The following is a 27,537-nucleotide window of genomic DNA, read 5'->3' as shown; positions in this document are numbered from 1 at the left end:
TTTTTTTATCTAAATGAAACTTTTGAACCTATTTCCGAGAAGAAAAAAAAAATTTATTATTTTTTGAAACACCCTAATAAGTATTGAACTAATAAGTTTCACTATATTTATTATTAGCGTAATTGATCAGTTTCTCATTAATATTATATAAAATGTTCTTATTTATAAAATTTATTGTCGTGAAATTGAAAAGTTTATTTCCATTTTACTATAGAGTAAGTTATTTAAAAACATGAATTTAAAATAAAAAATGAAAAATTATTTATTTAATAAATGAAAAAAAAACTTATAATCATTGACAAATAATGATGTAAAGTTTAATTTAACGACAATGATTGATTATTTATTGAACTGACTTATTCCATTTTATTCTAATTCAAATAAATATTTCCAATGATCTAATATTAGTGCATATGGTTAGAGAATTTTTAAATTCTTTGTCCGGAATACCTGGAAAAGTCAGAAAATTTCAGTTTCAGAAATCTGTGGTCCCCATGTATTATCGAACGTGATTAAGTGACGCTATTCATTGTTATACGTAGATGTCTTATTTTTTTCTATTTCGAATAGTATTATATTAAATAAGTGTGTCGTACTAATATCCAGTTGTGAGTCTTCTTTAGAATTAGTTAATCCTCTAAAGATTAAAAGGCATTAATGTCACATGATATTCTGAATGGATGAGTAATGGATGAGATCTTATGTAAATTTATTATATTTAAAAAATAATTATCACTTATAACTTATTTTATTTGTCTACATTAAGGAATATAATCACAAATTCCATAAATTTCTCTTTCAAATCCCATTGTGATAACAGAACCAAGTATTAAAATTGCTCCAACAATACTGGTTGAGTTGGGTATATCACCAAAAAAGTATATTTGAATAATATATGCTAATATAATATCCAGAGAACGTGTGACGGATACTTTACCAGCTCCTTCAATTTTCAAAGCCTTCGTGACCAATACTTGCCCACAAAGTCCGGTTGCAGCAACCAAAAGTATGAGACTCCAAGTTATCCAATCATTGGGAAACGCCTGGATATGTTGATGAGCTTCCGAGATTAAGAAAAAGAAAAGAATAGATGAAATGAGAATCCACATTGAAATATTAAGAACAACAACAGCGTAATGAATTTCTGAGCATTTCCTCATTATAACTATATTCAATGCTGTGAATAAAGCTGCGAGAATAGCACATATATAACCCATAACATCATACGATTCCGCTTCGTGTACCTGTTGAAATTAAAAAAATAATTATGCGTGTATCAACTAGAGAAGATAATAAATTACTATGTAGTTAGAGAGATCTTTGTTTTATTACCTGAAAAATAAACGGAGGCTTAAATACTAAAATAACGCCGGCAAAAAGTATACAAACAACAAAAACTCGAAGAACTCCGCATGGTTCTTTAAGAAAAATAAACGATAATATTAAAACAATGACTGGAGAACTGAAGATAATAGTAGTTGCATCACCAAGAGGTAGTTTTCTAAAACTGTAATACAGTAGTGCCAAAGTCATCCCTCCTACCATTCCCTTTAAAAAGATATTTGGTTAATGACTAATAACATTTAAAATTAAAATCCCATATAACAATCTTGTTCAAGGCTTGAGCAAGCCTGGTCTCAAGTTCGATAGACTTCAGTGTCTTTTCCCACTTATGTGTCTTGCTGCAGATATTTGTGAGCAGATTTCAATAGGAAGACTAGTGCAAGCCTTTCACAAGAAATTCGTGCCAGATTATAATTCTGGAGGAAGACTATAGTTAAAAGTAGTTGCGCATGGCTTGCTCAAGATCTGCTCAAGGCTCAAAATTGATTTGAGAGAAGTACCTGTCGTAAGTTACTGGTACAAGAAATGCGCCAGAAACTTTTCAAATGCACCGTATCTAAGATATCTTCAATATTTTTGTGTAGGATGCCTTGAGCAAGTCATGTACAAGTCTTGATGACGATTTCTTACTACATGATTTAGTGCAAGACCCATACGTAGAAAAAGACGTTAGTGACCAGGGGTGTTGCACAAGGCACTGGCACCAGAATTTTGCTCAAGCATGTGTTACTTGGGATACATATTAATAATTGATGGAAAAAATATTTTACTTCATATAATTAATTTAGGTGAACGAATCATATTAAATAAAACTTACTTGAAAATTAAGCAGTAATCGGGATCCTTTCGGACCGAGTAAATTTTTACCGCATCGAATAGCAATGAAAAGCGTAATAATTATCTGTAGTACTGCACGAATGCTAAGTAGTACCATGGGATCAACATTTTTAACAGCTTTCACAAGTCCTGAACTTATAGTAAAAAATGCACCAGATATGAATGCGAGTAAAATACCGAACCACTGGGTACCATTACGATAAGACTCAATGTTATTTTCAAACTGTTCAGTGTGTTGATAAGCTGGATGAATACTATTATATGAAGTCGTTGATTCGATATTGAATTTCATATTTTGTTTGATCGTTAGTTTCAAGACGCTGAGAAGATACTAAATTAATAAAGCTGTTTATTATACAAGTATAATCATTGTATTTTATATTTTCATGATTAACATATTAATATACACTGCAGAAGCTTAAAGAGGATTATAATGACGTTGGCGGGTAACTAAATGTTTGAAGTGTGTGAATCGAAATTAGTTAAAGCAGTATTATGTAATGAATGCTTTTATATGTAAATAAAGCAAGATTTAAAAAATTTTTAATAAAAATGGTATGCATTGATCTTTAACTTTTCATACCACCTGTATTGAAACTGCGAGTTCCAATATCTATATAGCCCATCGAAATAAGCCAATTTCGGACCAATGCGTTTGACTGCCCTGGTGGAAATTTTTCGGACTTTTGTCTGAAAAAGTCTTTAGAACTCTAGAACTGAGTTTTTCAGACAGAAGTCCGAAAAATTTCCACCAGGGTGGGTAAAAAATAGTTGGTTCTTTTGCTACAGATGAAAAAAAAATCTAGGCAACGGTTGGCCTTGCGGGCTAGCCCGAAAACTTCCCGTTGTTTTCGAGCTCCTTGAACTCTTCGAAAAAGTCTTTAGAACTTTAGAACTGAATTTTTCAGAGAAAATTCTGAAAAATTCCACCAGGGATTGCATTACGTTAGGAAAGTAAAAAGATCTCGAAATTTACTATAAATTTGACTTCAAGCTCAAATAACATTTGAACAGATTGATTTATCAAAAAATCATAAGAGTACTTTTTTGTAGAACATTAAATTTTTTACAAAGGTATATCCTAGGCTTATTTGTACAGTACGTCATTACGGAGATATAAAATTCCAAACTTAAAAATTTTTTTCTCATGTTATTTAAATGGGAAATAGAAAATCGCAATCACGGATTACTTAATATGAATGTTAATCGCTCAAATTTTAACTGGCCTTTTCTTCTATCCTACTGAAACTTTTGAGTGTGTGTGCTTGATAAAGAAAAAAAAATAGTCGATTTTTTTCGAATCAGTCTAATGATTATATATAAAGTAACCCTGGTTAGAAAATCTCATAGAATCCATTAGATCCTCATAAATTCCTATAGAAATTTTATAAGAATGAATGATTTCTATGAGAAGTGCTATAGTTAAGTATAGGACCATATACATACAGCTAGACAGAAAAAACAGTTAACTTGGTTCAAGAAATTTTTTCTCTTGGCTTAAGCAACTTTTGTTATCTTGGTCGGAGAATACAAAAATACTTACGTGAGAAGAATAGTACTTGTTCCGAGAAATTTTATTTTCTTTAACCAAAAAAATGCAATATTGCTCCAAAAAAAATATCTCTTACTTTAAGAAATATAAACTCTGGAGACAAGTGAAATTTTTTTTATTTAAGCGTAAAAATTTGTTGACGTGAGAAAAAAAATTTTGATTCAAGATAAAAATTTGAAGATAATTATTTACTTGCCCGGGTCGAAAAATTTGATCTGATTTTAGTCTAACTGGACTGTATCTGACTATTTGGTCTGTTATTGAACTTCTATAAAAATTTTAATCTGTTTATGATCTACAGGGATCGAAAAAATTGAACTGATTTTAGTCTAATTGGACTATTTGATCTGTTTTTGATCTTTTACAAAAATTTCAAGCTGTTTTCGACCTGTTGTTTTAAAAAACAATTGCGTCACGGGCAGACCAAACTAGATCAATTCTTGAACTTTAAAAAAATTTTAGTTCTGAAAATTTACAAGGACAAAATTAGATTAAATCATGGACTTTCTAGAATTGATTATGTTTTATTTACTATTTATTTAGTATTTTTTGTTTAAAAATGTCGGCAGTTAATAAAATAGAGAAAATTGAATGTGAGTGAATGAGTCAAAAATTTTAGAGCGATCATAGAGCACACCGACGCTTTCGCGCTTGAGGTGTGCAATTTGAGAGCTTAACTTTTAGTTGTCTTTACTGAATATTTATAGCATTGAATAAAAGTGGTAAAATAACTCTTTAAAATGTCAAGAACTTTTTCTTATTTACTGGATTAAATCGAAAATATTTTGGCATTAGAGGACATCAAAATTCCATTCATATACAGTGGAAACCTACGTATACAAACATGCAAATAACCTTCTCAATGAGACAATTTATAGATAAATTGAGAAAAATATAGATAGCCCGAACTGGGAATCGAACTCAGACCATATCGGTATCGCGCCGAGTGCTCTACCAGTTGAGCTATCCGGCACTATACTATATTCCGTTCAATTTGATCTTAGTCCAGTCGGCAAGTGATTTAAATGGCGGTCCTAGTAGATTAAGCGAGGCGGAGACCGATTTTGACGATTTTTTTTTTGATTCCGCACTAAAAAAGGATTTCCAAAAAAGTTGAACAGGTTTCCCGTGTTGCTTTTGATTATTTAAATATTTAAAAATTAGTACTTAGTTAACTTTTAAATATCTCGGAAACTATAGGGAAATCGGGAAAAAAAATCAAGAATAAAATGTAGAGAAATAATCAAAGAAAAAAATGAAACCAATCCGAAGTCTATACGACTAATAGTTTACGAGATATGATTTTTTTAATGCAAATTAATTTTTCGCCGCGCGCGCGGGAGTAAACAATTACCTGGAACTTTTTGAAAAATGCATAAATTAATAAAAATTTTTTTCTAATTCGTAGTTCTTACAATTCAAGCCGATAAACGAAAAGTTTCAAATCGAAAAAATAATTTTTTCGATTTTTTACATTAAAAAAACCATTTTTTGGTTTTTTGGATTTAAAAAATCAAAATTACCAAAAAAATTTTTTTGATGCAAATACAATTATTCTATTAGTTAAAATATACTCCCTAAATAAAAAAATAATCTAAAAAAAAATTTTTTTCTACAAAAAACAATCGATTGAAAATTTTAAATTTTATGTCGCTGGCCCTATCCATTTAATGAGTAAGACAGAGATAGCAATATATGTCTGTCACTCTAATCGCTGGTCGAGCGCCGCTAGTGGGGGATTCACAATAATAATAAAGATATATACGGTGGTCATAATTCGAAATATCCAAATCGTTTTATTTTTTTTTTATACTCCAAACTTTTGTAATAGAAATTTTTTTTTTTATTCAAATTTTTTTTTTTTTCTTTAATTTCTTCTGTGTGTAAACAAATTTTTAACGTGATATAAAAGTAATTTAACTTGTACTTAATGTTCTTAAATAAATCTCAATATTTTTAAAAATGATTGTAATTTATATCCAAACCATTCCTTATTTACAATAGTATTAATAAAATAAATATTTATTGATTCCTAAAAGGTTGAACTTAGATTACTGTAAAATTTTTAAATCTTTCATCGTGGAGTACAGTTAATATTTAAATTTTTTAAATGTCAAATTTTATAATTACAGCAGATATACTGTTTGAAATATATATTTTCAAAGAATAATTTTCAATCGATAAAAAAAAATAATTTTTTTCACGCAAAAAAAGTTGAGATAAAAAAAAAATTTTTGTAAAATTAATTTTTCAGATAAATAATTTTTTTTTGCAAAAAAAGTTTTGTAAAAAAAAAAATTTGTTTACACACAGAAGAAATTAAAGAAAAAAAAAAAAATTTGAATAAAAAAAAAAATTTCTATTACAAAAGTTTGGAGTATAAAAAAAAAATAAAACGATTTGGATATTTCGAATTATGACCACCGTATATATCTTTATTATTATTGTGAATCCCCCACTAGCGGCGCTCGACCAGCGATTAGAGTGACAGACATATATTGCTATCTCTGTCTTACTCATTAAATGGATAGGGCCAGCGACATAAAATTTAAAATTTTCAATCGATTGTTTTTTGTAGAAAAAAATTTTTTTTTAGATTATTTTTTTATTTAGGGAGTATATTTTAACTAATAGAATAATTGTATTTGCATCAAAAAAATTTTTTTGGTAATTTTGATTTTTTAAATCCAAAAAACCAAAAAATGGTTTTTTTAATGTAAAAAATCGAAAAAATTATTTTTTCGATTTGAAACTTTTCGTTTATCGGCTTGAATTGTAAGAACTACGAATTAGAAAAAAATTTTTATTAATTTATGCATTTTTCAAAAAGTTCCAGGTAATTGTTTACTCCCGCGCGCGCGGCGAAAAATTAATTTGCATTAAAAAAATCATATCTCGTAAACTATTAGTCGTATAGACTTCGGATTGGTTTCATTTTTTTCTTTGATTATTTCTCTACATTTTATTCTTGATTTTTTTTCCCGATTTCCCTATAGTTTCCGAGATATTTAAAAGTTAACTAAGTACTAATTTTTAAATATTTAAATAATCAAAAGCAACACGGGAAACCTGTTCAACTTTTTTGGAAATCCTTTTTTAGTGCGGAATCAAAAAAAAAATCGTCAAAATCGGTCTCCGCCTCGCTTAATCTACTAGGACCGCCATTTAAATCACTTGCCGACTGGACTAATCTATAACTTATTGAGCCACACCGTCCATCGTACAGTAATACACCATTTATATATAGTGGAAACCTAAATATTTTGCCACGAAGAAAAATGTTAGCTCGAAACCTACCAATTTTTACAACGCTGTCGACCTACTGTCGAATAATAAAAAAATTTGGAAAATCCAAAAGTGCACGACTCGTAATGCTCATATATTATGAAATAATAAATAACAATAAAAAAAATGGCGGGAAGTGCGAATAAATTTAAAATATATACAATTCTCTTTCATTAAAACTTGTCTTGTTTTTTATTATGTTATTATTTTTTTATAATTATAAAAGAACTTATTCAAAATATCTCGATTAATAACAAAAAAAAAATAAACGTAAATAAAAACAAAAACAAAAAAAAAATTGAATTGAAAAAAAATTCAGGCCTACCAATTAGCAAAAAAAACAGCTGTTCTAGGACGGTAATGCACAAGCGCCCCTAGCGGAATAAATGTCCGTATAATGTATAGATACAATATCGGTCATTAATTCTTGCGCGGTAGCATAACATCGGGAAAAAAAAAACTTCTCTAAAGGAAAATATGTATCACTTTTTTATACAAATATTATCTATAAAAAAAAAAAATTGTAAAAAAAAAATACAATATTTAAAAATATATCTATATTAATTAATTGTAAAATTATAAATATGTATTGTAAAATAAGTGAATAAAAAAAAGTCCCTATAAAAAAAATCTCTAGATTTATAAATCACTAAAAAAAAATTACAATAAAAAAAAAAATTCCTACAAAGAAACATTTGCATATCTAAACATCTACTTAAAAAAAATATATAAAAATGAAAATCTCTACAAATAAAATATCTATAAAAAATCGGCTGTTTTGGAAAATCTCTATAAATCATCACATGTACAAATAAATATCTGAATAAAGTATAACCTCGAAAACTGGAAGCATTGCCACCACGTGCTCATAATCATGAATAAGTTCATGTTGTAATATATAAGTATAAATAATAATAATAATAAAAATTATGGTTATTATTATGTTATTAAGAAAAATATAATAAATAATTTTAAACTTATAATAAGTGACTTCGAAAAACGTGAAAGATTCAAATCTGATAACTCCAAAGCACTGAGCCTGTAATAATTCATATAATTTTAATTTTTTTAATTTTATTAGTTAAACTTTATTTGAGAATATCATAAAATTATTATTATTTATTTTATAATTTTTAATTTTGTTTGACTATCAAGCCGTATGCCAGGATTCGATGAACGTCCAAAAATCACTTTTCTTTTATAACTTCCCGCTAAGAGAATCGACGATTTTCGAAAGTCGAGTTTTCATCAGATGTCGACGTTTTGAGGTCCTAGGAAGCTATTCTAACTATTTTCAGAATGATGTCCGAGTGTATATATATATATATATATACTAATGCAAAAAATTAAAGGAGCAGAAAAATTTTATAAATTTTTAAGTGATTTTTGGAAGGCTGTAACTTGGTGAAAAAAAATCGTATCGAAAATTTAAAAAAAGCATTTTATAGCTTGAAACCTCTAGTTTAGGTGTATTTTTTCAAAATTTTTTAAAAGCTCCGATTATTGCGCACACATGAGAAATACCGCGAGCCAAAAAATTTCTAAATTTTTTTTTTTTTCGAAGAGCCCACGGACCGCGGAAAAATTCTTTCAACTAAACGAATGCATACATCGTTTAGCAAATTTATTCAGCTTCAATTTGGTTTTTTTTTTAACCTCGTAGGACGATTTGTCGCAGAGATATCAGCCTTCAAATAGAAAGTGATCCTTTTGGCTTTGATCTTCGATATTTCAGGTACCAATGATCGCACAGAAAGTTGAAGGGCGGCGTTAAAAACTTGAATAAATTCCCTACAAGATCCTGTCATCATTTTTTGAAAAAAAAATTTTTTTTTATTTTTAACATCCATTAGAAGAAAGTACAAAAAAATGACTTTTTTTGGTTTTTTAGTAAATCAACCGCTACTCTGCATATATCGATAAAAAAAATAATGTTGCCAGGGACTTTTTTAGCTTAATGTACCCCCAAGACCCCTGTAAATTTTTGAATTGATCTATCGTACCGTTTTTTGGGAATCATCGATCAACGTTTAGCTAAACAATTAAAGGAGCAAGTTTTGTTCCTTTAATTGTGTAATCATAATCAATTGAAGGCTGATATCTCTGCGACAAATCGACCTACGAGGTTAAAAAAAAAAAACAAATTGAAGCTGAATAAATTTACTAAACGATGTATGCATTCGTTTAGTTGAAAGAATTTTTTCTCACCTCCGGGCGGAAAGCGTCAACTTTCGTCCCGCTGTGCAAAACGAAGTTGCCGCTTTCCGCCTCCGTCGAGGAGAAAAATAGTATACACTCCTCGGGAAGTAAATAAGAAAGCCTCAGATCACATGTTTGTTGACCTCGGCTTCGCCTCGGCCAACAATTACATGTGATCTGAGACATTTCTTACTTTACTTCCCTGGGTGTGTAATATACTATTCCGCGGTCCGTGGGCTCGTCGAAAAAAAAAAAAAATTTAGAAATTTTTTGGCTCGCGGTATTTCTCATGTTTGCGCAATAATCGGAGCTTTTAAAAAATTTTGAAAAAATACACCTAAACTAGAGATTTCAAGCTATAAAATGCTTTTTTTAAATTTTCGATACGATTTTTTTTCACCAAGTTACAGCCTTCCAAAAATCACTAAAAAATTTATTAAATTTTTCTGCTCCTTTAATTTTTTGCATTAGTATATATATATATATATATATATATATATATATATATATATATATATATATATATATATATACACTCGGACATCATTCTGAAAATAGTTAGAATAGCTTCCTAGGACCTCAAAACGTCGACATCTGATGAAAACTCGACTTTCGAAAATCGGGGTGAAAACAATAACTTCCCAATTTTTCGAAAATCGTCGATTCTCTTAGCGGGAAGTTAAAAAAGAAAAGTGATTTTTGGACGTTCATCGAATCCTGGCATACGGCTTGATAGTCAAACAAAATTAAAAATTATAAAATAAATAATAATAATTTTATGATATTCTCAAATAAAGTTTAACTAATAAAATTAAAAAAATTAAAATTATATGAATTATTACAGGCTCAGTGCTTTGGAGTTATCAGATTTGAATCTTTCACGTTTTTCGAAGTCACTTATTATAAGTTTAAAATTATTTATTATATTTTTCTTAATAACATAATAATAACCATAATTTTTATTATTATTATTATTTATACTTATATATTACAACACGAACTTATTCATGATTATGAGCACGTGGTGGCAATGCTTCCAGTTTTCGAGGTTATACTTTATTCAGATATTTATTTGTACATGTGATGATTTATAGAGATTTTCCAAAACAGCCGATTTTTTATAGATATTTTATTTGTAGAGATTTTCATTTTTATATATTTTTTTTAAGTAGATGTTTAGATATGCAAATGTTTCTTTGTAGGAATTTTTTTTTTTATTGTAATTTTTTTTTAGTGATTTATAAATCTAGAGATTTTTTTTATAGGGACTTTTTTTTATTCACTTATTTTACAATACATATTTATAATTTTACATTTAATTAATATAGATATATTTTTAAATATTGTATTTTTTTTTTACAATTTTTTTTTTTTATAGATAATATTTGTATAAAAAAGTGATACATATTTTCCTTTAGAGAAGTTTTTTTTTTCCCGATGTTATGCTACCGCGCAAGAATTAATGACCGATATTGTATATCACCATCCATGTTAGTTTTACATAGATATATAGATATATAGTTATACAGCCTTTTTTATTCTTTTATTAATTGTAATTAAACGACACTGAGTTACCTAGCCATTTGCAATAGGAGACCTACAATTATTTCAAAGAATTTTTTTAAAAAAAATTTGATTCAATTACTGCATTTTTTCGCAAGTTATCGTGTATACGGGTTTCATACTTAACGGACAGGAAATTTTTTAAAACTATTTTTGATGTTTTTTCCGTTTTTATTTAACTAAATAAATTTTTGAAAAGTATGGAATTAATCTCCATTAAATTTTCTTAAAAATAGTATGCAAACCATCTTAATTCCGTAAACTAACAAGGGTATAATAATTGATTAGTTACCGAAGTGAGGCGAAAAAAAATTTTTCGATCGTAAAGCACGAACGAGTCGTGCAAAATTATTATGCTGCATCAAAATTATTATAATGTATGAAAGTAATTGATATGAAAGATTATCGATAAGTTTCTCGCGTGTAATAAGTATTCTCTCTTAACATGAATCAGTGAAAATTTTATTAATTACGGTAGTGAAGCTATATTCACTTCATAATCAGTGTATTTAAACAACAAATTAGTGAATTCTCACTAACAAATTTAGTACTATAATTTTCAATAGCAAATTCGTGATTTCCACGACTGAACTAGCGATATTTTCATAATTTCTACAAGTGTAACTGTTATTCACTTCTTAATTTGTGAATTTCACAATTTCACTAGTAACTTTAACTAGAAAGTAATTAAATATTTTATTAGATATAAATATAATTAATAATTATGGTGCTATTTTTAAAAATTTTAATAAAAAACTTTCAAAATAAAAAAAATAGAAGTACCGAACAATAATATATTTATATGAAGAGTACGTCAATCATAACATCACGGATTTTTTATTTCTTTATCAGTTATTGTTTGGTATCATAACGATTATACTATTTACACTCACGCGAGCACATGCGAAGGTCAGCGCAGTGGATAGCATCAAAGACTTTGAATTGGAAGGATGCAGGTTCGAGCCCAGCAGTCACCGGGAGTTTTTCATCAATCAAAATCATGTATACTTCCTCTAAGTAATGATTCTAATACATTGATCACATTTCGGATCTACTTACAAGTGTCTTATATTTTTTTTCTCAATATAATATTTTTTTTCACCGATGAAATCAGTGGATTCCCATATTCACTTTTCAATTTAGTGGATTCTCATATTCACTTATCAAATCAGTGAATTCTAATATTCACATATTCATTTAGTGAATATTCACTAATTCTGCGTGGTACGATTGTAGCATTGACAATTAGTGAATATTCACTTGAAATTAGTGAAAAATCACTAATTCATATTTAGAGAGTGAGCAAGCCACGCGCAAAGTAGATTTAACATGCTTCTGGCGTCGATTTTCCCCGAGAATTGAATAATAGCTTCACCGAAATTCTTGTGTAAGGCTAACATAAAACTTGCAATTCAAATTTGTCCCAAATATCTGTAGCAAGACCCATAGGTGAACAGTGACGGTTTCATATAACAATCTTGTTCAAGGCTTTTGAGCAAGCCTGGTCTCAAGTTCGATAGGCTTTAGTGTCTTTTTCTACCTATGTGCCATCTTGCTGTTGATAATTCTGGATAGATTTTAATAGTAAGTCTAGTGCAAGCCTTACACAAGAAATTCGTTTCAGATTATAACTCAATTCTAGAGGAAGACTATAGTTGACAATAGTTGCGCATGGTTTCCTCAAGGCTCAGAATTGACCTTGAGTCTTGAGTAGATCTTGAGCAAGCAAAAAAATGCGCCAGAAACTTTTCAACTGCACCATATCTAAGATATCTTCAATATTCTTGTGTAGAATGCCTTGAGCAAGTTATGTACAATAGACTGGGCCAAAAAATTGACTTTTTTTTTTCTTAGCTATATCGAGAATATTATTCAGAATGACAAAAAAAAAAAAATTTTCATGAAAGTTTGAGCCCTTAATTTCAATTTTAATTTTTAATTTTAATTCATAATTTGATGTTTTACGTCAGAACTGCGAAAACATTGGAGTAAAAAAAATTCATTTCCACTTTTTCTTATGTAAAATTGAATTCCCTACAAAAAAGGTCTGATTGAAAATTTTCGTCAGACAAGTCGTTTCCGATTAATTAAGCTTAATAAATTGATGTATTTTTTCGATTTAACATTTTTACTTTTGATTTTTTAACTGACGAATCAATAAATATCTAATCAAGACCATGACAGATTTTTAAAGGAAATTTAATGCTCTACAAAAAAGGTCTCGTAACATTTTTTGCTAAATTCACTCCTTCGAAAGTTATTCAAGGTTGAATTTGAGTCAAAACGATTTCAATAACGTGAATAACTTTCGAAGGAGTGAATTTAGCAAAAAATGTTAAGAGGCCTTTTTTGTAGAGCCTTAAATTTCTTTCGAAAATCGGTCATGGTCTTTATTAGATATTTTTATTGATTCGTCAGTTACAAAATTCAAAAGTAAAAATGTTAAACCGAAAAAATATATCACTTTATTAAGCTTAATTAATCGGAAACGGCTTGTCTGACGAAAATTTTCAATTAGACCTTTTTTGTAGGGAATTTAATTTTACATAAGAATAAGTGGAAATGAATTTTTTTTACTCCAATGTTTTAGCAGTTCTGACGTAAAACATCAAATTATGAATTAAAATTAAAAATAGTGATGATAGACCTCTTAAAATTAATATTAAGGGCTCAAACTTTCATGAAATTTTGTTTTTGTCATTCTGAATAATATTTTCGATATAGCTATGAAAAAAAATAATAGTCAATTTTTTTGGCCCAGTCTAATGCACAAGTCTTGATACGTAGAAAAAGACACTAGTGACTAGGGGCTTTGCTCAAGGCGCTGGTACCAGAATCTTGCTCAAGCATGTGTTATTTGCTTGAGCACTTGGATAGTGCTTTTTCTGACCCATTATACGGAAAATCTTAAACCACGATTACTGGAGACCAAGAAATTTTTGTCTTGGACTTACTCACAGATGCTCTCTACCTCACATCCTAGGGAATGAATACTACTCTCTCTCTTTGTCATACTAGCACAGTAAGTCGATACTGAGTCCACTTTTTTATTTTAAATAAATTAAAATTAAATAAGTGAATTATATTATTATAAAAAAGTAATGAATTAATATGATTAAAATATAATAATAAATAACATTGAATAATTTCGGAATACTTTTTTGAAACCGAATTTTTTTTTATTAAAAATATTTTAGAAGCTAAAATAAATTAAGCCTTAATTATAGATATATTTTCTTTCTTAAAATAGACTAAGAGATATACTAATTTTATATTAATGCGAATAAAATTTATTATTAGATTACAAATATTGATTTACATATAAATATAAAAATTGCAGAATTAGCACAGCCACTTTAGTTATAAAGAGGTAATTAAATTTTTTCAACAACTATCAATTACCTTCGATAGTAAATTGTTAAAATTTTCCTAATTTTAGCATACATTAACGGATTTTTAGAATTTGAAATTCACAGGAACTTTTAAAAGTAAGAAAAAAAGGTCCTTCTTGAGATGGCAAAAAAGTTGATGGAATAATATCATAAGTGCCGGCTGGAACATCTTCAAGTTCCAAACTCACAAATCCAGACCTAAAAATAATAATTATCGTATTTTATTTTCTCATTAAATTGACATAATTAACAGTCGAACTTTTTTATTGCGATTTTCGTTTACTTCATCAAGAAAAAAAAAATAATAATTGCACTACCTATAGTATAAAACAGTTTTTCAGATATGAATTCGATACAAACGGTAGAGAAAATTTAATATTTCGTAAAATTTTTTAAAGATCTATGAAAATTCTGACAGCCATTGGAAACATTATAATGAATTTACCAATTTTTCAAGGATCATAGTAATTCTAAAAATTTTTTTATTTTTCTTATAATGTTTTTGAACTAAATGGAAAATTAAAGAGCTTTGAAAAACTTTAAAAATATTTTATGTAACTCATACCGAAGAGTACGCCGCTGATTAGCTGAAGTCAGTCTCATAAAATTTTATATTGAATTACAGCCCTTTCTGATTGGTCAAACGAATAGTTTAATAAATATTGAAACACTTATTTTTACATTAAGGCGGTTCGAACGAATCTAATGTAAAAAGGATTTCCCAACTTTAAGATTTGAAACTTGGTATACATATAAATAAGGACTTTATCTATGGGCATGTTCGGCCGAACGAAGTCCTGAGCAAATTTAATACAGAATAATATGCTTTTACTATACAAAATCTTACTAAGTTTACTCAGGACTTAGTTCGGCCGAACATGCCCTGTGTATTCTCAAAATTTGAATATGATCCACCATCTAGTTTTTTAGAAAAAATGATTTTAAAAAATGACGTTTTTAAAGTTCTCATGGGTGCCACAACCTGTGCCTAACGGAGGTTACACAAAACGCACATTTGCATCAAAAGTAAAAGTGTGTAGCAACACGTATGAATAAACGAACGACAGATAAAAGTTACGTTCGGAGAAACGTAGGAATGAAGAACGTGATGGATGTATCATGTCTGTTCTAATGAACGTATCTCTGAATAAAGTTCTCTTCGATAAACCGAACGTTTGATTAAAGTAATATTTGTAGAAACGGAATAACGGAAAACGAGACATTTGTAGAAGCGGAGGAACGGAGAATGATACGGTTGAATAAACGGGGGTAACGGAGAACGAGACGTTTTTAGAAACAAAAGAACGAAGAACGTAGCATGTGGACAGTGTGCGGAACGGTTAATGTGAGGTTTGTTAACAGTGACGTATGTTGAAAAAAATTATTTGACAATACCGACCGTTACATTGACTGCATTTAGTCGGTCGGTACAAACCTCACATTAACCGTTCCGCACACTGTCCACATGCTACGTTCTTCGTTCTTTTGTTTCTAAAAACGTCTCGTTCTCCGTTACCCCCGTTTATTTAACCGTATCATTCTCCGTTCCTCCGCTTCTACAAATTTCTCGTTTTCCGTTATTCCGTTTCTACAAATATTACTTTAATCAAACGTTCGGTTTATCGAAGGGAACTTTATTCAGAGATTACGTTCATTAGAACGGACGATACATCCATCACGTTCTTCATAAGACGTACGATTCAAATTAAGAGTAGGGATTCAAAGTCGACCGGAAAAGGGTTAAGTAAAATACATGAACTGTCATATTTCTGGGAAATGTACTAAAATGATTACCTAAAAGGTCCTGAGGTCTTGCTTTGAAAAGTGGATGACGTTTCAGAATGATTTACAGATATTATTTCAAATCCAATTTGATATTGTTTTGGGCCTTTTAAGATTATTAAAAGATAATTATTATTGTGATCACTTTCTAAAGTAAGCTGATAACGTGGATTATTTTGATAAGTAGCTGGATGATTACCGCATCCTCCAGCAGTCATATCTTTCCACTGACCATCTTTAATCTGAAATACATTAAAGCAAATATTTTAAATTACACGTCATATCCCGTCAAATAATAAAAAATGAAAATAGTACCTCTTTCTCGAATTTATAAGGCTCAGACATTTTTTTTAGAGAAAACGGGCATGTTCCATAGGCTCTTAAAGTATAGTAAATCGTATTCATTTTCTCGTATTGAGAAATAACAAGAGTGTACTTAGATTCACTTTCAGGATTTAATTTAATCTTCGATAAATAATGAGGACTGTTTATTCTAACACCATCAATATACGGTGGAGGATCATGGGGATAATAAACTCTTTTTCCATTATTCTTATAGACTAATACGGTGATGTATTCTTGGTTCTGTCGGAAATCTGCTATATCCGTTATGTGTCTAGTTAACAATATCCAAATAGCTCCTGAGACTTTTGGTTGAACTTCCAATGAAAACTGAGGATTATCTCCAATATTATAAACATCTTTAATAGGCCCGATACCTGCATTCCACATTTGATGAATACAGTAAGTATATTTGAAAAGTCCAGGATTCCAATTAAGGTAAAAAACATCGAAAAAACGACAGATGCTTGAGTAATCAATCCAAAAAATTCCATTATCGTACTGAGATGCTGATTCTGGATCATAATTGAGAGCACGCCTGAGTTGAGGTGTCCAATGTTCAGCATCGCGTTCGGAAAAATTCCCCCGCCATCGCAAGTGCGACCAAGGATTTTTTAACTGCAATAACTTTTTGCCATCAATAAGTCGAACATCTAAAACAGCATAAGCATGTGTAGGAACTAAACCCGTTTTATCAGAAACTGCATCAGACAACTCAGCAGTAGCAACAGTCGCAAGAACATTCCCAGTATGAAGTCGCTCTAGGAGAATCTTAAATAATCCATCAATATTAAAATCTGGCTCATTTAGCCTGATTGCACATCTCTCTGGTATCCATCCTGTTAGAGCATGAAGATCAATATTGCTGTTTGACCCAGGAAAATCATAGCCACCCATGACTTTCATGTATGCTTTTTCCAACAAAGATATCCAGAGTTCTCCACGATTACTTGAGTATGAACACAAAAGTTGATTGTTGTTGCCAACTGGCAATAAATCATCAATTACAACTTTTCTCGGTATTCCGTTTATATGAAGTTTCACCATATATTTGCCAAAAGGATTGAAAAGAGGAACTTTGTTTGAATTCTGAGGGTAAATAATCGATGTAATAAGACGATTACCAAATCTTTTTTCATACTGAGCACTAACGGCAAGAGATGCTACAAAAGAACAATCTGAAACAACAGTTTGTTTGATACTGAAATAGTCCACATGGTTGTTCATCAACATTTTTGGGTCCGCAAAAATATTATTCGGTCGTGCCCAGCGAGCAAAGTCTTTTTTTTGCTTTGGCGCAAGCTCTAATAAACCATCTTTATCAACAAACAACGTATGAGATTTAAATTTTTCGGAAAGATCAACGGTCATAAACGGCACGAACTCGTTATCATTTATGTGGGACGTAGTTAACAACACTTTCTTCTCTTCTTCTGTGTAATTACCACTACCACCTGTTATCCTAAGGTGAGCACTACTTCCTCGGTGGAACGGAGGCTTCTGAGGTCTCTCGGGCGAAGTATTGCCTGGTGAATAAGTCAACCGGTTTTTAAAATCACTTTAAAATTAAGATCGGCCTATTAATAACGGTTTACCAAAATTAGGAGAAGTATGAGTAGAAGTTGTTGGAGAAGTTGGGATGGTCTCGGGAACTGGAGGTAAATTTTGAAGTAAAGCTAAAGGATTGAATGGTTCCTTTCTGACAATTCCCTCTAACTCCTCAGCTCTTACTATAGCTCGTTGAGCCAAGTCTGTAAGTTTTTCTTTGGTATTTTCATCTTCGATCTGTTTTTTCTGAAAAATAATATCAGGAAAAACATAGATTAAGTTATTATTAATTGTTTAAAGTAAACTTACAATATCTAATCCCAGTTGAGCTGCATCAACATAAAGCAGTACTGCAATATTCTTCCATCCTTCTTCATCGGCATCCATAGCTTCTTTGAGAAGAGATTTAACTTTTTGTGATCCTGCTTCTGATTCCGACTCGTTTTTTTCGCCATCGTTGACTGTTTAACAGCAAAATAATTCAAATAATTATAAGATTGACTATATTGGATTAGTCTAACGATTGGATTTTCAGAAATAGGATTGCAAAAATTTCACATCAAAGTTTAAATTGGCGCACTCTAATATTATTAATAATCATTGTTTGTTTTTTTAATTATCATGGATTCAATCTAATCTGGACTCAAGCTGGGATTTGGTTGATTGGTTTTGATACAACTTCTCAAATTCAACAATTTAATTCGAATAAATAATTCTTAATTTATCAACTTCCTGCAATGAGAATTAAGAACTCCCTCACGGATTCAACACCATAATTTACGGTAAAATCACAGCAAATCTACGGTAAGTTTTACGGCTTTTATAGCATTATTTCACCGTATAGTTTTAAAATATTTTCACAACGATGTACGGTACTAACACGATAAATTCACCCTACAATGTTACATTGAACCACTGTAAAAATACGGTAAATTTCTGTCAAATTTATGGTAGTGAGTACGGTAAGCGTATAGTAAAAATTCGGTCTATCGGTTGACCCTGCGGGCCAGCCCCAAAACTTCCCGCTGTTTTCGAGCTCAAGGAGCTTGAAAACATTATTGAGAATACATTTTCGTGCTCTTCGAGCTCGAAAATATTTTTGTATACCATTGTTTTCGAAAAAATCGTTATTTAGCATTTCTTTCTCCCACGATATCTCGCGAACCAATTAACCGATTTTGATGGTTGAGGTGGCAATCGACGCATTTTATTATGTTCTAGAGCTGATTAGATTTTAGAATTGATCAGATAAGTCACTTCAAAGATAATCGAAAAAAACCGTTTGTTACTATTTCGTTCTCCGGCGATATCTCTCGAACAAATTAACCGATTAAGATGGCTAAGGTGCCAATCGATGCGTTTTATAAAGTTCTAGAGCTGATTAGATTTTGAAGTCGATCATTTGAGTCGTTTTTGAGAAATCAATAAAAAAATAGAAAAACAAAATTTTTTTTTTTCCTAATTCGCCAATATTTTCGAATGATCTGAAATTATCAGGAAAGTTGATGGCCAACAACCTCTTTCGATTGCTGCCTTAACCATCCAAATCGGTTCATTAGTTAAAAAGTTACAAAGAGTTTACACACACACACACACCGTTTTTTCAAATTCCGCATTGTTTTCTAGTTATTTTCACTTCAATGTTGAGCTCTTGAAATCGATCAAAACCACTTTTTTCAGAGCTTGAAATTAAAATGAAAATAACTAGAAAACAATGCGGAATTTGAAAAAACTTTACTGATAATAATTGGTAGAGAATAAAATTGGCAACAAAATAGACCCTATAACATTTTGTGATAAGTCTGATAGTTTCACCGGAAAAGTAAAACGATCTCCAACTTTACTTCGAGCTCTAATAACTTTGAAAGAGATGGATTTATCGAAAAATGATAAGAGACCTTCTTTGTAGAGCGTTCAATTTCCTACAAAAATATGTATCAGTCTATTCCATCTATTGATTTGTTAACGAGGTTAAAAATACTTAAAGCTAAAAAAAAAAATTTTCCCATGTTATTTAAATGGGAAATTCGAATTTTTCAATGAGCTAGGTCTGTAATCGACATAGGATTTTTTTTCATGCGCGAAATTTTTTTTTTGTGTTGAACTATGGTTTTTTCCACATGCACTTGAAAAAAAAAATCTGGCTCCGAAATGAAGCACCCTAATACATATATAGAACAGGGGAAGAGGATAAAATAGGGTGCTTAAAGATCTACTGTTTTCAAGGACTCAAATACGCTAAATCGTTTTTTTTTTCAATGATATTCAAAGTAAATAGAAAAAAATTTCAGTTGCTCTTAAAAAAAAACATTTCATTTTTGCGGACAACGATATATTTTAATTTAACTCAAGTCTATTGTAGATACGAAAATTTTCCCCGGACCGTAATTAAATCGCTCATTAGGGGTCAGGTAAAAATTTAAGTGTAATTATTTCCAGAAAACATTCATGCTTCAAATATGGATTATCGTAATGACACTCCTATGCAGTATTACAGTAGTACAATTCATAAGTATTTAATGACTCGCATTTTCGTAAAAGTCATGAATAGTTAGTTTTATTATAAATATTTCTATAACATACAATCGTCATTAGCTCATAATTTATTTTAATTTTAAGATTAGAAAGATAAAGTTATTGAGAGAAAGACTGGAAAACTATAACATTTAATGGACTTATTAAGAATCCCGTATTGTCGAGTAGACGAATTCAATTTTAATAGAAAGAAATTAATTTTAAGAACAACTTGAGAACTATTATTGTCCTATATGGGTTTACTTTTGAGTAATTATATCTTTGTTGTAATTATGACGATAGATTTTGAAAAGTAGGGCGAGAAAAATTATTATCGGGGGCGTTTTTGCTAAAGTCGGGGGTACCATAGACATCATCATTTAAACTCAGTTTTGATCTTGAGACTGCCAGTCGTACAGTTACTCTCGTCTTGAGACTACATCAGTACAACCAACTTTTACCAATAATATAACGTTGAATTAGTACAAAGTGAACAGTAACTCTAACAGTAAAGTGCTCAAGTTCGTTTATTTACAAGTTCATTTGTTAAAATTAAACAATTATCAGCTATATCAAATTCATTACAATGGAATTAAGACGTTCAAATTTTACCTACAAGTACATTTCCAACTCGATAAAACGAGGTCGGATCGAAGATATCAACGAAGTGATTCCAGTCTTGAGTGGTTTAACGTTGCTTCAAATAGCAACTGTTAATAATGATAAAAAATTAGTGGACTATCTGCTTCGCAAAGGAGCTGATATAAATTAAAAAAAAAAAATTGGAAAATCCAAAAGTGCACGCCTCGAACGCTCATGTTATGTTTTTTTTTAAAAGTTAAATTTCGAATAAAATTGAATATCCCGCTCTTTTCCCATAGAAATTTCCATGGTAAATATACGGTAATAAAAGTAAAAAAAAAAAAAATAAGGAGAACATTCCTAATGAAAAATGGCGGCAGTGTGTGTTTGTTTACATGTAAGATTGCCGGTTTTAACCGTTATGATTTATTTTTAAAAAAAACGAGAAGGCCTACAGTAGTGATTTTCGAAAGGAACCTTCTTTGCTTAATTCTGAAAATTGTGAAAAAAAAATTAAGTAGTTTCGTCAAGTCGTTCTCGAGATATCCATATCACGCCGTTTTTTCGAACCACAGGCTAATGGACGTCCACGATAAATTTTTTTTAATGAACTTTTTTTTATATTAATACATATTGGACAAATTAAAAAAAGTATCAGGATTATTTATTAGTGTTTCAGCTTTATATTGATGTGCTTTTCATAATGTGTAAGAGTAATAGAAAAAATATATATGCACTTTAATGAGTGGAATTCGTGTGACCTTGACAGGTCGGTTATAAAGCACAACCTCTCCGCTTCGCTTCCGAGGCGTGCAATTAAATGCTGGGGTAAAGTTTTTAACATTACTGTTATGACTAATAACCTGACAACAATTCAAAGTCTAATAAGCTATGGAGCAGACGTTATCAGTCATATTAATCAGCAAATTGAAATCTCTGAATCGGGAAGTTTCATGGAAGCAGTTATCAAATATTATGAAGAAGATCATACTTCTGATCTTGAGTTATTACTATCATCCCTTCACAGTCTGAGTATGATAATGCATTGTTATGAATTAGGTTTTGCCATTCTACCATTAATTATCGCTATTAGTTTAATGAATGTAGAAATGGTAGAGCTACTTTTAAAAAATAATGCTAATCCGAATGCTGATGCTGATATCGATAAATATCGATCACCACTAATCTATGCTGCTATTAGAGGAAATGTACCAATTATAACACTTCTTCTGGCCTACGGTTTAGATGTTAATATCAGAAAGAAACATTTAGGAGAAAGTCTTCTGCATATTGTTGTCCAAATGCGAAACTCGGAAGCAGTAGAATTTTTCTTAAATCATGATATGTTTTATATAAATATGGTGACAGATTGTAAAGATTCAGCCCTTCATTACGGAATCATGTATGCGACCGACGATAATATCATAAGGCAACTCCTTAACGCTGGTATTGATATTAATTTGAAAAACACTGGAGGTAAAACAGCATTTACTTCAAGACTAAATAATTCAAAAAAAGTTAATTATGCAATTACGGAACATTGCGAAATGTAGTGCGGCGAATTTTTATGTCAATCAAGAAAATTCAGCGGTCGTAAATAGTGAAAAATTCGGTGAATTACGCGTCCAGTGCATAAGCGAAATTGAAAAAATGAAGATAACATTTGTTGGTACAAGTAATGTAACGTATCATTATGTATTGTATAATAAATGTGTACACAAATTAGTTTTAAGTTTAAAATATGTTAATGATAGTACTATTTTAGATTTAGACATTAAATCTATTTTTCCAATATATGCTGGAATGATGACTTACCGCTTAAAAAAAGCATTAAGAAGAAAAAAATTCTTATTCAATGCTATTGATTTAACTAATGATATTTTCCAAGAACTGCAACTCCCAAATACTTTTACGAGGGATATTTTTAAATTTCTAACAAATAAAGATTTGAAAAAATTACAATGAAATATTTATACAAATATTTTTACTTAGTATTATTTAGATTGTACCAAATCAGTAGTTATTATCAAGTTAATTTAATCAATTTATTTTTATAACATGTATTATTATCAATACTATATGAAACAAAATACTTCATTTTTCAAAATTTGCGTGCAACGAAACCTCATTTTGTATATAAAAATAAAATAAAATGTGATTTAATGTTACAAACTAAGTTTATAATATATATTTAATATCTCTTATTAAAAGAAATGATTTGAAAAGAAAATTTTAAATACTTTTTAATGATTTTCAACACGTTGAATACTTTTGAATCGCCCTTATAGGAGTTAAACATTGCAAATTGTTTTGAATCGTTTCTTTTAATTGGGAATTAAACTCCTAAAAACCAATAATTTATTTCAATTATTTTTATCGTAAAACTTATTTTTTCCTGCAAAAATAACTAAACGTCATGAATTTACTATATTTATGTACGATCTCTGGTAAGTACATTTTTACAATATTTTTAATTATTGAAAATGAAAAGCTCTAAACAATTTTTATAATTTTATTTAAATAATGATTTAGAAGTTATTTAAGTTTTTAAATTTAAATTAACATTGGAGATAATTATAATTCAAAAACTAAAGTAAACCGGTTTTTTTTGTTTTTTGGTTTTATAAAGTATGTTTTTATTTGATATAAACTCTGATAGATAGCATAAGTAAAAAACATCTTAAAAATAACTTAAACAGATTAAAAATGAAATGTAATATTTTTGGTTTATACTTGGTTATAGTTATAATATAAATCTCAGTATAATTACCACGTTTTTATTAACTCGCTTTCATGTATGTCTGTTCGGGTGGAATTTTATGATTATTAAGTAACTTCCCGATGAGCTAGAGAGTTGAAATTTGGAACATAGCTCAGAATCAGATGACAATGCAAGAAAATGAAAAACAAAAACCAAAAAAAAGAAGAAGGAAAAGCAGCAGAGGAGGAAGAAAAAAACGAAAAAAATCTGTCTATCGGTTGACCCTACGGGCCAGCCCCAAAACTTCCCGCTGTTTTCGAGCTCCTTGAGCTCAAGGAGCTAGAAAACGTTGTAGATACATTTCCAAGCTCTTCGAGCTCGAAAATACTTTTGTATACCATTGCTTTCGAAAAAACCGTTTTTTAGCATTTCTTTCTCCCACGATATCTGACGAACGAATTAACCGATTTTGATGGTTGAGGCAGCAATTGACGTATTCGATTGAGTTCTAGAGCTGATAAGATGTTGGAATTTTTTAGTTCAGTTGTTTCAAAGATATTCGCAAAAAAACCGTTTTTTACCATTTCTTTCTCCCGCGATAACTCTCAAACGAATAATCCGATTGAGATGGCTAAGGCGGCAATCGAAGAGTTTTATTAAGTTTTAGAGCTGATTAAATTTTGAAGTTGATCGTTCAACTCGTTTCTGAGAAATCAATAAAAAACTAAAAAAAAAAAATTTTTTTATCGTAATTTGCCAATATTAACGAGTCTACTCGATTAAATAATCTGAAACTTTCAGAAAAGTTGATGGCCAACAAGCTCTTTCGATTGCCGCCTTAACCATCCAAATCGGTTTATTAGTTAAGAAGTTATAGACCGATCACACACATACATACAACACACACACATACACACAAACAGACACTCGGACATCATTCTGAAAATAGTCAGAATAGCTTTCTAGGACCTCAAAACGTCGACATCTGATGAAATTTCGATTTCCGTAAATCGGAGTGAAAACAATAACTTCCCGAATTTTTCGAAAATCGTCGATTTTCTAAGCGGGAAGTTAAAAATATTTAAAAAAATTGCACGTGTAGTTTTTAAAATTCTCTACATATGCATATTATTATTTTTTGTAATTGATTTGTTGAAAAAAAAAATCAAAAAATTACTAATTGTCTGCTAACTTTAGGATCATGTCAAAAACTGCAGCACAGTAAATTTTGAGTGTCAGAAACTAGGTCTTCAAACATCACTTTTTGAAACATTAATTTAAATTATTAATCAGCTCCAAATAATTATTTTGCGCTAATGACTTGATTAAAAAATTATGAACTTGTTAATTATATAAAATACTGTTTATTTAAATGGAATTTTCATATCCCTGTTTAAAAATATTGATTGAAAAGAATTAAAAACGATGAAATTCAAATTCTTTTCGATAATTTCAATTGATTTCAATTTTTTTGTTTGTATATATAGATATACAGTTTGCATGAAGCGACCGCTTCTCAATTGTTTTCAATCAATATTTTTAATCAGGGATGAGATCATTGAATAGCCTCGGCTGTCAATGATACGGAAGGTAGTCGACGTCTAATAATTTTTGGATTTTTTTAAAAAACGATAAATTATAAAAAAAAAATATTCAAAAAAATTGCACTTATAGTCTTTTTAATTTTCTGCATGTGCATTTTTTCAGTTTATTTTTTTCTTCAAATTTAATTGTTCAAAATAAAATGTCACTCTTAAAGTGTCAGAATCAGGGCCTTTAATCTTATATAAGCTCTATGGAATTACCTAAAGGAACGAAATACCAAACACCAAATTAACGTAGCACAAAATTATTCTTCAGACATGATAATTCATTGATAATTTTGTAGTAAAATTAAATGGGCAAGATGACACTAAAGTAGTTATAATGTATAAAAAATAAAATATAAAACTGTCTCCATTGTGCTTACCGATTGTTTTTAAAACTTTTATTCTTTCCTGGTATTCACTAAGCTTTGGCGAAAAAGAAGTATGAGAATTTAATTTATTGAGGAGTCTAACAGCAACCTCATACCAGCACAAAGCTTTTTGGTATTGTTTTTCATTATCATATTGTATTGCTTTGAATGCAGCTTTTTTAACATCTTCAAGATTTTGATCCATTTATTATGCAAAACTTAATCATTCATCAAGGAACGATTGTAAAACTTTTATAATCTCATGAATTCTTTATTATTTCAACTAAAATTTAAAGAAATATACGTTTAATATGTTTCTTCCAGAACATTAACATTTATTGAAGATATTTTAATTATTATTTTAAACAGAAAATAAATGAAAAAAGAGATTGCATTGTTTATGACACGGTGAAATAAACAACTAGACACTCCTAATTCCAATTGTAGGTCAGGGTTGCCAGAAAATTTTTGTCTGAGTCGCTCCATCTATGATCAAAAGTAGCGAAATATTTTGACAAGTCACCCAATCGTATTTCCAAGTTTCAAATAATTCTATTGGCTCCCAGTTAACTCTTTCTTAGCCAATAAGAGTACACTATGATTGACCGCATCAATTGCAATTAACTTTTTAAAAAGTATTGTAATTATTTTTGTTTGTAGTAAGATTATAGGATATTTTAGGATACATTTCATAAAAAATAAAACAAAATTCAATCGTGTAGATTTCGGAAAATGTGACATAAATCGAGCAAGCATTTTATTTTTGAATTAATTTATAACCTAGAGATGAATGATCCAAAATTTAATTTTGAATTATAACGAAGATAATTATTTTATTACTAAACTAAAATAGTAATCGTCTAGATTAGGAAAAAAAACAAACGAAAGTATTTTTTTCATGACTTAAAGCAGCAGATATCCGACGAAACATTAGTTTAGCTAGGGACATATAGGGTAATAATAAAGTTACCACAAATTTGAAAGGTGCCACCTGTTCATTCCCTAATAGCACAGTTGTTATGTCCTCAGTGGCCTCAGGTGCCTCCAGCCGTTAATTAATTAGTGAACTTGAGATCAATAAATAGGCGCGCATTTAAATTTCATTTGAAATTATATATTAATATCTTACAACACTTATTGCGTCTTATCAATATTTAGTCAATAATTTAAATAATAAATCGTCGTGGCACATACTTATTAAATTATATATTTTTATTATAAGAAACTTTAAATAAATAGATTAATAAATCTTTATTTCGTATTCAGAGAAATATAAATACGATTTGAGTGGTTTTGGAACGTTTCCCGTCACCCGATACTTAAAATCTAAACAAAACACACGCATAAAAATCATGAATAGGCTCTTGTTCTATAGTTAACTGTAAATATGGTTGTAAACGAATGCATAATCTATAAACAAATGAGAAAAGGATTTATTTAATAAATAAATGTTACTTATAAATGAAAACCATATGACAAGAACTCAACTATTATTGTTAATATATATACATATTAAATAAAGAATGACTCGTATAATAACCAAATTAATAGAAATATACCCTGATTAAAAAAAATGATTAAAAAGTATTTAAAATGATTTGTTTTTTAATCATTTTAAATACTTTTTAATCCTTCAAATCATTTCTAATCCTGTCTATTATGGACATTTAACGTGTGAAATCATTTTTAATCATTTTTTTTAATCAGGGTAGCATTAGAATAATTATAATGGTGTTTCATGATAAATGATAATGTCAATCGTACTAAATAATTAAATATAGAATAATTAACTAAAAGATTGTATTCAAGTACAGGAAAGTGGAATATAAATAATATCACCCAGGTAGGAATCGCCAAGGCTGACGATAGGCCGAGCCTTGGCCCTGTTGTCACTTGCCAAGCTTCGGCAGCTGACCATTGGCTCAAGCCTCGGCCAGGG

At 29.6% G+C, this 27,537-nt stretch overlaps 2 protein-coding genes across 2 annotated transcripts; both read right to left on the bottom strand.

Moving 5' to 3' along the window:
* Positions 1-697: 697 nt before the first annotated feature.
* LOC130671823 (solute carrier family 35 member G1) lies at positions 698-7,085 on the bottom strand. The gene is made up of 5 exons (XM_057475913.1): positions 7,031-7,085; positions 3,725-4,197; positions 2,162-2,512; positions 1,333-1,548; positions 698-1,244 (listed from the first exon to the last, which is right to left on the bottom strand). Exons 3-5 carry the CDS (start codon positions 2,471-2,473, stop codon positions 762-764), a joined length of 1,011 nt encoding a protein of 336 aa, XP_057331896.1. The 5' UTR covers positions 2,474-2,512; positions 3,725-4,197; positions 7,031-7,085; the 3' UTR covers positions 698-761.
* Positions 7,086-14,068: 6,983 nt separating this feature from the next.
* Positions 14,069-26,017, bottom strand: LOC130671386 (calpain-7-like). The gene is made up of 6 exons (XM_057475249.1): positions 25,611-26,017; positions 18,154-18,305; positions 17,892-18,090; positions 16,270-17,822; positions 15,967-16,196; positions 14,069-14,370 (listed from the first exon to the last, which is right to left on the bottom strand). The coding sequence occupies exons 1-6, from the start codon at positions 25,801-25,803 to the stop codon at positions 14,226-14,228; spliced, it is 2,472 nt and encodes an 823-aa protein (XP_057331232.1). The 5' UTR covers positions 25,804-26,017; the 3' UTR covers positions 14,069-14,225.
* Positions 26,018-27,537: the final 1,520 nt, after the last annotated feature.

The sequence above is a fragment of the Microplitis mediator genome, chromosome 7 (genome assembly GCF_029852145.1).
Source record: "Microplitis mediator isolate UGA2020A chromosome 7, iyMicMedi2.1, whole genome shotgun sequence".
Lineage (NCBI taxonomy): Eukaryota > Metazoa > Arthropoda > Insecta > Hymenoptera > Braconidae > Microplitis > Microplitis mediator.
The sequence above is the reverse complement of the archived record's forward strand: the minus strand, read 5'-3'. Positions and strand labels throughout refer to the sequence as shown.